The 17,488-nt window shown below is 45.1% G+C and overlaps 1 protein-coding gene across 1 annotated transcript; it reads right to left on the bottom strand.

Annotated features, from left to right (window-relative positions):
* Positions 1 to 910: 910 nt before the first annotated feature.
* LOC145910487 (uncharacterized) lies at positions 911 to 16,169 on the bottom strand. The gene is made up of 16 exons (XM_082997626.1): positions 15,978 to 16,169; positions 15,623 to 15,705; positions 13,088 to 13,205; positions 9,076 to 9,145; positions 8,934 to 8,996; positions 7,395 to 7,502; positions 7,112 to 7,226; positions 5,028 to 5,144; positions 4,815 to 4,924; positions 4,567 to 4,742; positions 4,267 to 4,456; positions 3,940 to 4,139; positions 3,726 to 3,869; positions 2,674 to 3,539; positions 2,115 to 2,497; positions 911 to 1,902 (listed from the first exon to the last, which is right to left on the bottom strand). The coding sequence occupies exons 1-16, from the start codon at positions 15,998 to 16,000 to the stop codon at positions 1,141 to 1,143; spliced, it is 3,528 nt and encodes a 1,175-aa protein (XP_082853752.1). The 5' UTR covers positions 16,001 to 16,169; the 3' UTR covers positions 911 to 1,140.
* Positions 16,170 to 17,488: the final 1,319 nt, after the last annotated feature.

Here is a 17,488-nt window from a genome sequence, read left to right as displayed (position 1 = left end):
TAAAGATAACGAGGGGTGATGTGTTGGGTCATTACGTTATTGTCATTGTATGTCTTTGGAAAAGTGATGACACAACTTTCATGATCAGTAAAACAAGTTTTTAAAATTTATCTGATGCAAAACTAAGACCTACATTTCAGGCCTTGAAAAGCTTTACCTGATAACCAACAGTGACAATTATGAAATGAGAATTGACATGAAAGATTTTGAGGGAAATATGACCTGCTGCACACAGGTACATCACTCAATTGTAACGTCATAGCACTAAACCTAAATTAATGCAGATGGTTTTCAGTTGGCGAGGGTGGTGATTACAAGATTGCTCGGGAAGGATATTCTGGCACAGCAGGTAGGTTCGCATTCTGCTTTATATTGTAAGCTATGTAGATTATGAATTCTTTCTTTGACATTTTCTGACGAAACTGTTTTGGAGATGGCGTCACAAACGATTTTTTTGGCATGTCATCTAAAACCACATTTTTGCCATCAAGTGTAATTATTTGACAATAAATATTACCGCATATTATTTGAAATCAACGAATCTATCACAAAACAAGCTTTTGTTTTTAGGTGTAGCCTTGCAGGCCAATGGGACAAAAATTTTCCACCAAGGACAAGGACCAAGACACAAGTGAGGAAAATTGTGCAAAATCAGTCAAAAGTGGATGGTGGTTCAGTGACTGCCATAACGGAAACCCGAACGGGTTTTATTTTTGAGGCCCAACACGTTTCCGACGCAGACGGAGTGAACTGGTATCATTTTCGTTGCTTTCACTACTCTCTTAAATTTATAAAATTGAAAATCAGAAGATTGTAATGGAAAGGTCTCTTTATGTTGGGGCACCATAACTAATGCACCTAAATTGAGTAACTGCCTTACGGCTATCTGAAACATCAATCAAACTTTGTTTAAGCGTCAACTCTATATTGCTTTATAGCAGGCACAGTGGAAAAAACAATAGTATTTTGAAATCAACCAAGCGTTGCCGGTTTCGTTCAAAACACAGCAGCAAATCAAACAACAAAACGCAAAGCAATTGAATTAAAAAGCGCACGAAAAAGACACGATAACAAATAAGCCGCCAGCAGCCAAATGCCTTGGAAAGTGTTTGTCCGTTGCTAACACGGCGCGTGGGCAAATTATACTCCCGCAACTTCGCCGGAAGGCACTATTGGAGGCGGGTAAAATGTCAGCTTTGCTGCAGTAACGCCCGGTGCCGAGACCTGCCTTAAAAACGAAGGCATCTTTTCCCTTCTATGTAAAGTTGATGGGCGCTCGAAAGTGTTGGTGTTGTTCCCGAACGGAGCAGACGAACTACGGTGGGGCAAAGATGGGTAATGGTTCTTCGGGGGCGTACCCCTGTTTCCCGGCTGCTGTTGCGGCATTACAGGCATCATGGCTGCTTTGGTTGCATGCGGACCCCGTACTTGCAGACTTGGGTAATGGTTAGCTGGCGGAATCTTTGGTGGGGAGCCGGTGGGTCGTAACGCCAAAGACCTCCTTTGGCTGTTGAAGTCGCTAGACGTCGGTCTTTGCATATAAAGCATCTGCGGCCCGTCTCCGCTCAATCTCTGCTTCCTTCTTCCAGTGACGGCGCCTACGTCATGCTTGGGTAGGGTAGCATAGATCGACTGTTGTTCCTGACTCGGGTGGAAAACCACTAGTTTGTGGCCCGAGGGCCCACCGACGGGCGTGGTGGGTTGTGAACGGCTGTTTCGGCCATTCGGTGTTGCTTGTTGCGGTTGAACTGAATGAAAGCGTTGGATGGGCGGAGCGTAGGCTGGAGAGGCCTCCGGTGAGTAAGTGGGCTCGGAGAGCAACCGCTGGCGCCTGCCCGACGTGGATCGGTGAAGGTTGAGCGAGTTTGGGCGGGGTTGCCGAGATGTGATAGACGAAACAGGCTGCAAGAAAAATGAATATATTTCAAATACGCCGTAAACCAACTTTGGAATCAAGAATGGGATTTGTTTAGTGTGGTGGAACTTGTTGGATTATTTATTAGTTCTTGCTGGAAGAGCAGCAGAGCAAATTAAAAGTAACACAATTTATGACCAATTTTGTCGAGATTGTTAGTAGAATTCTTCACACAACAAATAAAAATACTCGAACACACCTGCTCCCAATCAGTGCGCAGCGAGTTTCGGGGGCTTTCCCCTTTTCCGCTGTCGTTGGAGTCAAGTCGTTGCCTGGCAACGTTCACCGGCTGCTGGGGACGAGAAGCAATTCCAAGCATCTCCATGTTGTGGATTGCGTACTGGAAATCGCGAATCGCCGTATCCGATTCTCTCATGATCTCGTTGGTTTGGCTCTGGGCCATCTCGTTGCGTCGTCGCATTTTGGCTGAAGCGGTCGGGAGAATTCCGGTCTCTGCCGCCCCCATGTGGATTTCGTTTGATATTGGAGAGCCTCCGCTACCGGATGAGGAGGCGTGGGAGGAGCGTTTGTTCGGCATCGGAAGTGGAGGAGGCTCAAAGGCGGACTTTATTGTGGAATCATCTAAAAATAGAAAACATACATCAGAAATTAGCAAAATAACGCAAGAAAATAAGCAACAGTACATAACCATTTACACGTATTATAGAAAAACGAATTATTGAAACGCGTGGTTAATCCACTTTGTTATGGTCGGAAAGGTAGATAAATACCCATATCCTGTTATATAGTCAGCTCACCTCGGTAGAACTGCACGGGTTCGTACGATTCGTTGGAAACACTGAGAAGAGGCTGCTGTGATTGCGGGCGCCTCCCAGTTGAAATGGTGCTTTCCTGACGCATGACTCTCGGCACACTGCAGCTGTTGTTCGAGTTCATGCTACTAGTGCTGTTCAACCTGGACGACGACCTTCGTTGCCTCTTTGCCTGTTCCACGTGTTGCAGCGTCGGTGCTTCTGTGTAGTTATTCTGCTGTGCACGGGTGATCACGTGTTGGTCATGCTTGTTATTTATTATGGGCGTAGGTGCTGGTGTGGGTTTAGGAGGTCCACACAACCATTCGAAGCAACCTCGGTAGGTCATTTGCGCCTTTCTGCCCAGCGAACCACGCTTTTCCTGGTCCTCAAGGTGGTGTTGATGTTGTTTCATCTGGCGGTGGTGGAAATCATCAGCTTTCTCGTTAGATTGCCGTTTGCATCGGTAGTGGTACAAGAAGCAGACCATCATCACGATAATGACTGTCAATGTGAACGTCGCCACCACTGCCGCAGCAAGTACGTTGCCGTCAAACGAAGCAACATGTAAATTGTCAGTTACCACGTATTCAGGATCAGCTGGATCCTTCGCTTCCTCTTTTTTGTCAACGGGAAGTTGGGGCACATCTTTATCGTTGTTTTCTTTCAGGGGCTTTACATCCTCATTTGTATCGTCAAGAGGTTGCGTGGAGGTCTCGCTTTCGGATAAGGGTATCTCGCATCCTTCAAAGAGCTGTGGAGAGTTGATTGCAGATCGAAGGTCTTGTCGTGGGCGAGGAGTCGTGGTTCGAAATGGGACACAGGAGGAGCCGTTCCATCCACAGTATGGATCTCCGGAACCGATGCAGGCACTGGGGACATCACGATAAAGTTAGTTGATATCGTGAGGGAAAATTTTTTTTTCAATTTATTGACTTATCACATCGCGCACGAAAACAATTGTTACTGCGTCTTCGGTTCAATTGATTTCCATATTAGGTTTCAAAATAATACTCCCTATGTAAAAAATACGAACTTTGCATCACATCAGTACACACCTTTCGCATTCATGAATATCGCAAGTGTGAATCGGCACACTAACAGTGCAATGGCGGAAAGCGACTGTTATGGAATCTGACATTGAATCTACCAAAATTTTTAGAATCTTCTTGTCTTCTTTTCTTGGCATTGTTGACGAACATCTAAGATAATACACGTGCTTTAAATAAACAATCCACACAGCATTTTTGATGTATTTCAACAAAAACTAACCTTTCTTTGTCGAAAACGTCGTATTGGCTTAAAACTGCCCCCTTGATCCATTTATTTGAGGGCGCCAATCTCCGTACAACGTTTCCTTGTTCATCGCCAATGTATAGGACTTGCAAATCGTCATCATCATTAGGTGCAAAATCGACGGTTGTGGTTGTGTAACGATGACCTTGGTGTGTCAAGAGCAAAGAACCTTTAGCCTGTTGGAAACAAAGCAATTAGGCATCAAATAAACCAGTGAAGTTAAGCATAAGTTAAAACAGTGATACAAACGGAAAGATTTTGTTGCAATGAAATCGGTGTGCGAGCAATACCTAAAAATCTTACCTGGTTTAACATTTGTGGAGAGGATTTGATGAAAAGCAACTCAGAGTCCGATGGTTTTTCATCCGAACACAAGCCCGGGTGGCGGGATCTCGGAGGAGCGGAAGATGATTTGGCAAGAAAAGGTCCCTGGAGGGCTTCCCTGATCGCATCCAATGTAAACTTGCAAACCGCCGATCCGGGAAGTGAATTCCTGCAGACAAAACAAATCAAATTTGTATTGGGTTTTCGACACTCTAATCGAACTCTTAAGTTTAACTTGCTCACCACAAGACCTACAGTACTATTTTGAAATGCACTTACCCTGGAGTGACGAAAGTAGCGTAAACCACCGCTTGCCCGTTGACCATGACCGGTTTGGTGACGGCACGAAGCTCGTTCAGGTAGAAACCGTTGTAAGAACAGTTGAGGCGCGACTTAATGAAAGTTGTCCAAATTCTCTGCAGGACACGCTCTCCGCCAACATCTCGTTTACAAATCTAAATACAACGTGATTATGAGTGCATCAGTAAGCAACTCGGTAGACAGAAGTTATCGGAAATCAAGAATACCTGGCCAACTTGTGCCACAGTGCGTCGTTCTCCTCCTGGAAGCACTTGCATTTCATTAAAGAAAACAAAAACCCGGTCCTCGTCCTCTGCCATTTCCACAAAGCTGGGTTCTGCACAGAAAGGCACGTGTGACGATATTTTGCTACAACTTCCAGTTTTATCATGTAGGTGATTACACAATATTAATCGTCAATGTCATCATTAATTATTTACCATTCATCGTTTCGGCAGCGTCTGGGGTGCGGAGGGCTGTTGTGTCTCCCATTGTGCGGGAAATTACAGGAGAACCGCCGGAAAAAGCCTGGAACGTCCCAGAATAAAGAGAGTCGCCTGTAAGAAACAAAAGGCGTTTAACAAAGAATTCCCTGTTGCCAAGTTTTCCAAAAGCTTATTTAAATGATCAGTGCCGTCGTCAGGTCTTAAATAGACTTGATCGCTTTTTACCCTGGGCAACCGGTCGTAATTTTTACCAAGGCATAAAACCCCAATGAAACCGAAGTATAGAAACGATTGCCCAATGATGTGCATTTTAAAGAAACTATATATAAGCTACATTGTTACATGGAGAACTATTTTTGGTTACTGGGCCAAGACATGCTGAGTCTGCACCACGGGCAAAGTTCACAGGCTCCGCATATGTAAAGCTTTTAACATGGTAAAATAGCTAAAGGGAAAGCAGCTTGGGCAGTACGTAATCAGCCGAGTCGTAAATCATTATCCGCGTGAACTTCGTTCGCATCGAAAGTCGCAAGAAGTATTTACATTTAAACGACAGCAATATACGACTGCGTCATCCACTTGTTGAAGTCGTCACAGGGATCCCCGCGGCGATGTGCAGCGAGGCGAAGCGAAGCGATTAGTAACGCTTGACTTGTTATCGCAGCGAAAAGCAAACTCACGGAGCAAGCAAAACGATTGCAGCAGCCGATCAAATCATATTCGGCCGGGGTCAAGAGTGGGGCTAATCTCTTGCCACTCGAGATAAACGAGTTAATATAGACACGGCCCATCCTGTTCTCATTCGGCGCATGTTTGTTTAGATACCACAGGCGCCGATGACTCGCTCGGAGCAGGGTAAACTAGATGTAGGTTTAAATTTAGGTAGGTGTGTACGTGAACAAAACTATTGATCTTATCTAAGTCCAGAAACCAACAAAATAAGGAAACACCATCTACAAACTGGTTCATATCATTTGTCGTTATCACCACATGGCAACAAAATATCATAGTGGTAAGTTAATGCAAAAATATTTAGGTGCGAGTTTTTGGATGTTAATTGTTTGTTGTTTTTATCAAGTTTCAAGAGTGACTGATATATATTCCAATAAGCAAAAAATTGAAATCGGAATTCATTGAACAAGAGGCCAGCAACTCTTTAGTTAATATTTTACTAAAACAGGATGTTGTTTTTGCAATAAACCACGTCAGCGAGAGACGTTAAGCAAACCGGACCGAATCGCCGATTTCCTATTTTACTCATCAACGGCAATTTCGTTCCCAAAACGAATCGCCGCAGGCCGCCCAATATATTCAGAAGAAAACGTAATAATACCTATTATGACGACACAGCGCACCACTTTACAGCGCGAGCTGACGATTCGAATTGTCACGCGACGATTTTATATTTGTCTGAGAAGAGAGGAGGATTGGGTGACCCGTTTAACCGGCATTTCATTTTGAATCACAGCAAGATATACATTTCCAAACGAGAGGTGTTGGAAGTGATCGATAGCCTTTCGTTTGATATTGCCAATAAAGGAGTCGGGTTTGAAACAGTGATTGGGTTGAATCAAGTTAATACCGATCGTGATCTGGAGGCCGAACAATTTAAAAACACCATTTGGGCCACAGCGGGAAAATGTTGGCGACTAACTCGGTAAAACTACTCGCGAAAGCAACTTAACAACGAGATCGGCATCATGTTAACATAGTAAGCAAACATCGCTGATGAGGCAATTTTGGCTGCCAACTGAGCTCCACCCAGCATGAGAGCAAGCCACACAAGCACAAGATCGGCTACTAACAAGCGGGTGTGCCTCGCTGTGCGGTTTTAGGCCGTGTTTTAAACAACCGGATATTGGCAACGAAAGAAAAGCGCATGTGATGAGGGGAGTTGTAATGCTGGGTTTTATCTCGGATTTCAAACCTCAGCCGCACCTTCATGCATCATTTTCCTCACAGAGTGTTGGGCATTGAGTGCCGTAACAGTGTTGGGAGTAGGTTTAATTCGGCCCGTTTTAAGTGCCGTTAACGCCCGTGGTAGAGCGCTTGTAAATCGAATGTGGTAAATGATTTACCGGTGAAGAGATTTGTGCTGGGCTGGTTCGGGCCAAACGGACACCTCTGCTTGCCACTGAAATAACCGGTTCCGGAGTTGATCAGTTCAACGCGACCGTTTCTTGCAACCACCGCCTGAAACACACACAAATTGTGATGTTTAAGTCATGAAACATAAACCAAAACCGCAGTTTTATTATTATTGGGGACATTTGCCACCAATGTTTGTAAACTGCGTGTTTTGAAATGTAATACAACTTTTACTATATATCGAAAACTCATATAGACAGCCGACAAGATTACCTGGTACTTGGTGCAGTTTGGGTTGTAGGAGTCGGTGCCACACACCAGGAACTCGCTGCCACGCTCATTCAGCGCCTCGAACACGCTGTTGTAATTGTAGCAGAGCTCCTGCAATATAACGGCCCCGGTCAGATATCAAACCAAACCACCGGATTACGCGCTTAATCACGCCCTAATACAGCACCCGAGGAACCATTATCGAGTAGAATTACAATCTGCAAGGGCTTATTACACCGACCGCCTGAGCCTCGAGCGCGCCAAGCAGGTGGTTGTATTGTAAACTAAGACGTGTATACAGCCAGGCGCCTAGGTGTCAACCTGTGAGCGACAAATGACTAAACATGGCCGTAAAACATCTTTAGCTCTTCGTAGAACGGCCTGGTCGACAAGATATAATGCAGCTGTATGTAAGGTCGTTGGTTACACCGCTGATTAACACCGGTGTGCACCAGTTGTATACGATCGACATGAATAATTTAAACAACACAGCAGTAAGGGCTTATCGATGGTGAAAGCATATACTTATATACAGGACGTTCAAGCGAACACAGCGTCTCCGAGGCCGCCATGTTTATTACGTCAACATCGTAAGTCATGCTCCGAAACGAGCTCATGAGAAGAACTAGGACTTGCGGTTTCTTTAGCTCCGAAAGTTGTTTTTCAGCTACCAGCGATCGACGGGGCTTCCTAATTTGGGCTAAGGACTGTCGGTGTTTAACTGCGTTGTACTCATGATCTACCCGTGTACTTTTCCTTCGTCCGGAAACCCGCACTCTGGCCTCCGCCAATGCATCAACCAACTGCTTTCCGCATCACAACACTCATGTACGCAAAAGATCCACGTCACCGTGTTGTGTTAACAAGGGTAAAGAGCCATGACCGTGGTTCGTGTAGTGGAGCAAATCGATTATTCACTTAACAGAAGTGCACACGCTCTTGTAGCTCAAGGGCAGAACAAGGGGTCGCTCTATTGTTCCAATATCGCAAAGGATAGAACAAACCGGACACGTTAATTAACTCTCGAAGCTACACTTATTACAACGCCTTTGTTTGTGCACGGAAGGCTGCAAAAGCTGCAATGTCACGTAATTGCTAGAGGGTTTGTTAAAATGCGGTTGCGTAATAACATAAACCCGAACAAAATCCCGAAGTGTTAACATCGTCATTAAACGTTGGATATTTACATGAAGGTAGATATGCAAACTAGTACAAGTTGCAGTGTCATGTAATTGAGAGGGCGGACGCGTCAAGCAGTTTAGCTACACAGAATGAGAAACAGTCCTTATTGTCCGATTTTTGAATTCCCCTTTCTTTGTAATACGCCCCAATCATGTATTCAACGTTATTCGCCAATTTCGAGGGAAACAACTTTTATGTCGCTTCCTTTCTCGGAAAGCATAATATTGGATTTCACGTAGGTCAACATTGAAATTGGTTTCACAGCGAGAAAGTTTCGCACAAGCGTGACTAGACAATCCAAACCCGAGGCAATAAAAACAAGCCCGGACGGCTTGTGACAACAAATTAAACCACACTCACGTCAGGTTGTCCTTTCATAGTGCAAAGATCGCGAGTCTGTTTTTCCGACCTCCAGGTTACAATCTAGAAACGAGAAAACGAAGGTCAACAGCCATTGTCGAGTTGTAGGTGAAACATTAAACTACTGGTGATGTGTGCTTACCGAATCGTAGGCGATATCTTCCGAACTAGTGGGAGAAAACTGGTCTGGGTTGATGACGAACACATCCTCTCTGTAATAAAAAAACATAACATTTTACTTTTGGTGCTAAAATAACAGGATGAAAGTGTAAGATCGTGCTTCCATATGTTTATTAGATTTTTTGTTCGTTTATACAACACTTGACCAAGCGTGTTACAGGTCACGATTACTATATGTATAGATTCCCTGCTAAATAACGGGGAGTCAGACACGGAGAACTCGGACTGATGGACAAGTGACGGAGAGACGGCGGATAGGACAAACTAATCCTCGCACCCCCCTCTTGTCTACCTTCCCGCCTCCTTGTTAACCCCCCGTTAAGTGACGGAGAGGGTTAAGTGTGCTCGCCGTTGCGACGCTGGTGAGCGCACCTTTGTTTGCAAACCCTCAGCGCGATGGTAGCGGCATTGTGACGTCACATAAAGCTCCTGAGGGGCGGAGCATAATGATTTTTATATTTATCGCGTTTTAATATCGCTAGCGCTGAAAATGGTCGGACTTCAGGAGAGGACGAGATGGCGTCGATTTTTCTCTCAGCAAATACACGGGGAGGAAGTCAGCTGGACAAAGAACCGAGTTTTACGATTAATGGCACGAAAGTTTTATGACGGCACAGAAGCAATTGATGAATCATCGCGAAGTTTTTAGTTGGAAAGTCTGGAAAGCGTTCTTCCACTTTTCGATGACTATGCCAGATCCCCTCCCTTGTGCGCCACAGGCCTGTTTCGCGATAAGAGGCAAAGATTGGGACAACATCGGCGCTGCCAATTCGCCCACCACATGAAGAGGAAACCACGATTTTGACTAATGTTGGCGTGCTAATGGAAACGGTTTATATTGAAAGCTGTAGGATGACAAACACAAATCCATCTTGCGTTACACGTACAAAGTTTACCCAAACTTTTTACTTTGGCATTTTCATTGATTCTGGCCTCGATGTTAATTGTATTACGCACCACGCTGGTGGTCAATTGATGCATGCCAGCTCACTCGGGCGTCAAATCGCGATAGAAGTTGGCTTGCGTCCTTGGAAGGCGTCTTCTAACAGTCAACCACCTGCCCTTTCTTAATTTATTTACAGCACGCCGATGTCGCAAACGGGATACGGCCTTTATCGATTTTTAGTATTACGAGCTGATGTAAGCTAATCGGGGTCGTACGCGTGCGTTACATCGATTTTATTTCGATTTAATGTCCAGTCGTTTTTTCTCTTCTCCCCATTCGGTTGTGACAGACCGTTGGCAGCGTATCGTCATCGTATTAATAGTAATGAGGACCGGGCCTAATTGACGGCAACGAGCGCTTAAGGTGACTGGCTAGGGGTCAAATGTCAAAGGCCGTTCTTAGCGCTGGCATTGGCGCAGAGCCAAATTAATCCCAGGCCACTCGTAAAGACGCAATCAAAAGTCGATTGGCAGTTTTCCCCAAGTTTTCCAGTGCCACTGTGCCACACAGACAATTATTGAGTCCATCAACATGATATTGTGCATACTTTATCTTCGCACACAAACAAAGACTGGCTCCATTAAAACAAAATTATGTAACCCCATGGAGACGCCAATCTAAAAAAGTTATTCATGCTTTAACAGGCGCCAACGCCTCTTAAAAGTTCTTAAAGCACTGCACAAAGCCCCTACAAACACAAAGCAGCTTCCAGTCATTTGCTTCCGTATCCGTGTAGTCACCACACAAATTTTTCAGGCATCCGTTAATTACCCAACAGAGCCAATCGCTGAGTACAACGATTGTAACATTAGGAGCGTCCAGGCTACAACGGTTACTGTGTAGCAGGTGGGCGGCACTGCACATAAAGGAAAGCGACGGGCGCTGCGACAACGGTGAATACCCAGTGTATTCGGCGGTAAACCGGATACCGACGACGTTCAAAATAAAGGATTAAATAATGGATTACCGGTAATTGAGTGGCCGCAGATGCGAGCTTTCCGATGTAGGGAGACATTTTAAACCGCTCATTCACGATTAACAAAGACCCCCGAAGTGGTTTTGTCTATACGTCATAGCATTATCTTAGTCATATACATCGAATGAACGACAACTTGCCAAATTACAACAACAAAGCAGATGTCTATTAGAGACTACGCCGATTCAGTATAAACGCGTAGACTCTAGTCTGTTAGCGATCAGGTTTTGTTACCTTTTCGTTACACTGGGATTGAAAAATTATTACCTTGGTGACCAAGGCTTGGTCATTTCATTGAAGCTAATTTTCAAATGGTAAAAGCCACACTTAGTCTGTGGTTAGCATCAATACAAGACAAGAGTGTTATTAACGCAGCCAACTGACACGCGAAGGATACGATTTCAATCAGGCCGGCACGTGTGGTCGTATAGTGACTAATTTCCCAGGTGCGTCTTCGTTTAGTTTTTCAATTCTAGGCATTTATCGCGTTGGTCAACAGTGTGCCCCCTACTCCTGCCTACGTCATCGTGACGTAGAGCGAGTAATTTGACTTAGTCTGTGTGGTGATGTTAAAAGGAACATCTTGAAGATTGGAGTGCAGCAACGTGCTTTGCGTCTAATGTGAGGGACTTCACAAACGGGTTTTCCAGATGTGTCAAGGGGCCACACGAGTTCCTTGGCAACTTTTGTTATCCTTACAACGTCAAGCTACCATTGTTAACAAACACAAGCGGTCACATGTTACTGATTAAGCCAAGCCGATGTTGATTTGGGTTGACTGGGTTTCTCTGGCACCAAACCCGCACTGTTGAGTCCCTATCGCCTCCCAGTTTGATTAACCTTATTAGGTTATTGTGTACGTGTCTGAACAAAGTCGTGAATATTGAGGAGTGGCAAGTTTACCAGCGACGAAAATCAAATTCACGCTAGCAGACAAGCCGCGTACAACGCCCGTGGCAACAAAAGTCTTATTTTTATTCTTGCTCGGTCGCTCCGTGGCGACAACAACAGTGCGAACCCCCATATGTATTTATAACACATTTTTGTTCACAATACCAGCTGCTGTGTATTTAACACGTGACCTTGTGGAGAAACTCGCACCCGCGGTAAGCGCTTTTTTAAATAGCGCACCCGCTAGTTGTTGACATTTATCACATAGAATTACGTTTTTTTCAATTTGATTTGACACACCCCTTTAACACAGGAACAATTGGTTCATGATAAGAGAGTGTATGCGTGACATACGAATTTTTGAGAAGTTCTTGTATGGTGTTGTTTGCAACTGCAACAATTGCATGTTCCAAAAACAGTTGGCGGGAGCAGAGCAACTGTCGTATCAGTATCCTACCGAAACACCTGATCACTGCGCGCAATCTTATCGAAACAATGACCGGTTCGATAACCATTGTTCACCTCTTCCCGCCTGGAACCACCACAATAGGCACGAGCGAGCAATCGGCCACAAAAACAGGTCGACAGTCAATTGGTGAACTCTTGCCAGGCGCCGCTACGACTTTTGTTTGCGCTCCCGCTTCGTTAGCGCTCCCTTTGTGCAGGTGTTCGGTTGTTAACCCACTCAACGGATGGCCTTTCTCTCCCCTAGAGCTCCAAGATCCCCTTACTGTCACGAAGAACCCAAAGCTCAGCCGCCCACTCGATCCGGGAGCGAGATCCAGACCTCAGTTTGGGTAAAATCACATCACAGTCCAGATGCGGGGATTTTGTTTGCATCAGGATAACGTTTCGCCCTCCCCGTCTATGTCCTCATAGACTGCTGAGTATACAAAACGCGCGATCGCCAATAAGGGCTACGTCTTTGCGCAAACAAAGCCTATTTTCGATGGGTTACGAAAAGGCTAATTGATTTTCGTTACCGGTTGCGCAAAATTTACTTGGTGAATTGCGAAAACAGGAAAGGAATTCAATGAGAGATTTTGGTAATTTGGTTAAAAAAGGATTTTTTTGCTATAGTTGAACTATAACAGGGGACTTGCAAAAAAACGTTCATAGGATTGACTCTATTATGTTTCGACGTACTGTTCACACATTTACCTTGCACAAATAACAATCTTGTCCATTCCCATCACCTTCACCCGTTTCATCAGCTGGATGTGACGGAGTCGGTGCCCGTCAGCAACATGAGTACCAGAAAAAACTTTGCTTGGCAGATCTGCACGAAAAATCACGGCTGTAAACATAACACTAGAACAGAGGTATCGGAGAAAGTTTGTTAACGGGATTAAGTGACGCAGCTTGTCAGCAACATGTAAACAACACGAGCACTCTCCTTGAAATTAGAAACGCAGCGAACAAACGGCGCCTGGCGAAGATGCAACCGCGCTCAAACGTCTGTTGCGACGCCTTGCTGCCAGATCCGTTAAACAGATCAACGATAACCCCGTAATCAGGAAGCTCGTTTCACAGCTTTCCAACCCTGATGCTAAAACACGCCCATGGCTACTTTTTAGGAACGATTAGCAGAGGGCGAAGCAATTAATTAGCCAACAACGAGCGCCTTTGTGCCTGCGATGATTTGGAATAATTGGCTAATAAGGGGACGATTACGCCTTTTGCCACATCCCAGCTTGGCGGTGGTTGTGGCCAAGTGTTTAGAAGGTGCTTTCCACATTAACCGCCACCTTCCAGTTCGCAATCTGTTCATCGCGGCGTCAGTGGAGTGGCCAACAATACAAGCTCGGTCAAAATAACAGTTGTCGGGCTCCAAATTGTAGCTATCTTGCGCGCCCGCGGGCAAAGGCTCGACGTGTGCTGTTGTTGTTTTGTCGAGCGTTGACGCAGCGCGTTATCGACAGCTCGAGAACAGCGTCAGGACTCCTTGCGAGCTCCTGAAGTCGCCCAAGGGTTTGCAAATGGCGTCTCAGCTGTTACGAAGTGTCCGCACCGAGCTCTGACCCCTTGCCGTCAGTGAAGTGGCCAGTTGCTTTGTGTGACGCATAAGCACAGCGACTTGAGGAGGCGGCACTCAAGTGCTTTAAGCAGCATTACTCAACTGTAAAAGCAACTTTCCCGGTTCGCGGACTGACACAGAGTTTCCCCATTTGCTTGAGCATTTTTACGATGTAGGTGTGTGACAAACTAAAGCGACTTTGCATTCAAAAACAACGTTTGAATGTTTTATGACATCGAAATGTATCGCTCAAAATCGCAAGGTATAAGATGCCATATATTTAAATTAATGTAACCGTCATTCTCTCGATATTTTGCGGTAGAATTGTCAAAGGACACAATATCGCGTCGGTGAATGAGGAATCCCCCCCCCCCAACAAAGATACATCATCAACCTTTTCGATATCACGCCATGAAACCCAAACGCCAAGTTGGTGTTTAATTGTAATTTAATCCCGTGCGAAAGCCTCCGCTTTGCAAAAGCGCCGAAAGAAAAGACCCGGTCAAGCAAATTTTGTGTTATTTCAACCGCGTGCGCTTTTCTTTTGCCGTCAGATTCGTTCAGCACCACTGGTTTTCTATTGCTCGTCCGTCGACGGGGGCAGGCACCGCCAACCCCAGTAAGTCTGCTCTGTGTAAACAATACGAGTCGCAAACGAGCCCAGACGGCCCGGTGGCGCTGGTCCCAAATCACGGTTTCCTTGCCTATTATTTGCAATAATAAACACCTATAGAGCTCGAATATAAACATGGAGCGGTCAATGGAGCGTTAATTTTGCTTGGTAGAGCGTTAAAACGGAACCCGCAGGCTTATGGGCAGGAAAACGTAGCCTGAAGTGAGTCTGACTTTGGCGGCTAGGGTTGACTCGTAATCATTGTGACGTTGCGCCGCGTGAAAGAGTTGGCTTTATGACGTAGGTTACGGGTGAACGGCATCACCGCTGAGGACCATATTCGGGGCCGCCATTTAAACGCAGGAAACAAGCAATTCGGGAAAATCTATTTGCGTTAAAAACGAACAACCATGGTGGATTTCCGTTTGTTACAGTTGCGTAGTTTTTGTTTACACCCAAAACAGATTTAAGGCACAGGGGCCCCGCTTATCAAATGTTATCTTTCAGCCAAACTACGTTTGATAACGGCGAAAGTCCAGACCCAAGCAAAGACTGTTGGAGGGCCTTATCCCGTCACAGTGGGTCGTTTGTGGCGTCACAATGAAACCGGGTCGCGTGCAAAGTGGATTGTGTTTTCACAACTACACAAACAATCCGCTTCGCGAAGCCCAACGCTTTTTGTTTGCTTATACGGCCAAACACTGCACTGAAGCGATGAAAACCACCACAAATGTATAGCGGTTCGACCGTTGTGCCAAAACCCGTGATTAAACAATCGCAATGTAGACGTCATAATCGGCCGCGCCTTTGTCAAACCGTTGGTCAACTACGGAAGAATAGAGGCCGGCCATTGGACATAATGCCCAACCAACAAGGACGTCTTTAAGTGTTTTAGGCGACATAGTCCACAGTCCCTACAATTATTGCGCTAATTCATCATTGTTCGCGACAATTAGGTAAGAATTATCAAACGCACATTTTCTGGTGCCGGCCTCTAACCGCGCGAATGGTAATTGCCAACTGGTGGCTCCCACAAAAATTCCCGATAAAACTTTGCCCAACGTACCTTCAAGTTTGAACTCCTTCAGCGGGGAAATATTATCAGGAAAAGACGACGAGGCCATAAAGATTTGATTTGCCACCAGACATCTGAAACAGAAGGACATTCAATCATATCTATTGGTACGCAAATAGCACAGACGTAGCGTCATGACAAGGGTGGGAACTGTAGCCAAAATGTATCCAAAACAACAGACATAAAACAATAATACACAGACACACACTTCTCTTAGGTCATAACAAAGGCATACGAGACAGTTGTTCGAACTAGGCCATATAATAGCCGGGACAGGGGCCCGTATTTTCTCACGACTTGCTTCGCGTATTTCAATACTGGGTCAACCAACCAAGCTCTTACTCACAGTATCAAAATACAGGGATCCATGTTTAGAAGTTGGGCAGTCGGCTCTTGCTTCGGGGTCGGTTTCAGTGAAGTTTCTTCGCCATGTAAAAATTATCCGCGGCAAGAAAATTACACACACACAGATAGCGTCCAATCGAGTTGGTTGTCCCTCACGCTCTCGGATTAAATATATTGCGAAACAAGTTTTGCTAATCCTGTGCACAAGAATCACGCGCTTTACAAAAGCTTTGTTTGTTTGTTTTAGAACAGAGATGATATTAATCCCGAGCGTCGCATTCGCGCAACAAGATACGGGATTATCCGCAACTTGCACGCAAATATGCGCCATGCCAATGTATTGAGCCTTTTAGAAATCTGCTGCCGCTGCCTTTAGTTTCAATGCAACTAACCATGGCGCGCTACTGCCTGCTTGCTCAAAGTACTTTGTAAATATTTTTCAATGATGCATTACGCATGTTACAGCGCTCAGTCGTTTGCATCACTTACTTTCCTTCACTGTGGCTTAAAATCAGCAAAAGACATTTTTGTGCCGTTACAGTGTTGTACTGAATAAGCCAAACATTAGCAATAACTTGGGTAGCTGCTGCTCTTGATTAGACTAACGATATCGGAGCACTGAGCGAAGTATAACTGTCGCCGATTCTGGTCATTGACCCGCAGAGGGCCGCAAACTTTTTCTGCTCTCGCCCGTTATACGCTGGGCAGTTCTCTTTACTTCATAGGAAGCACCCAGCTGCGTAGGCGAAGCTGGAAAGTGATGATTCCCGCACCTTCCGAAACTTTTCGCTTCCTTCTTAAATCGTAAAACTCCCTGCCAGAGTCTTTCCGTGACTTTTAAACTGCCTTATTTCTGTTCATCGTAAAACTGTGCAGTACAAGGGTATTCCAACATTGATATTCTAAAAGACTTGCAATGCTACCTGGGATGTGATCAAGCGTATTTGCATATATACGCCAAAACTGTCACCGCATTTATTGCTACATAATTCAAATTATGTTTTCGTTTGCAATATAATCGATATCAGCAGTCAATCAGCGCAGCAAGACACCCTGCAAGGAACAGCTTCTTACTACGAACTGTTCGTTTACCAGCGCCTTCGAGCTCTGTGTTGCTACGGCTTGACGTTACAAGAAAGAAAAAAATACCTACTCGTTTTTTGTTTCTTTTTTATCTCATCGGGAGCAAGGAGAGATGCGCTGTGAGAGTAAACACAGCATTGTGCGTAACCCAGTTTGTGTGCGGCTCCAGAGCGACGAAGGCAATATAACTTGTTTTCACGGCCTTATATTGCACTTGGGCAGCCCCGAATCGCCAGTGTACACTGTGTCAAGGACCCTTTAATTTTCTTCAAGCACGGGCTTGCCTATATTTCCTTCGTTTAAGTTGCTGTGGGCGGTTGTGAAAACTAAACAGTCTTGCACAATCCAAATGTTCACAGAAAAACCTTTGTGCCAGTTGAACATTGGATACAATTAAACTGCGTTATATAAAACTAATAAAAAAAAATA

This window comes from Ascidia mentula, chromosome 8, assembly GCF_947561715.1.
Source record: "Ascidia mentula chromosome 8, kaAscMent1.1, whole genome shotgun sequence".
Classification (NCBI taxonomy): Eukaryota; Metazoa; Chordata; class Ascidiacea; order Phlebobranchia; family Ascidiidae; genus Ascidia; species Ascidia mentula.
The sequence above is the reverse complement of the archived record's forward strand: the minus strand, read 5'-3'. Positions and strand labels throughout refer to the sequence as shown.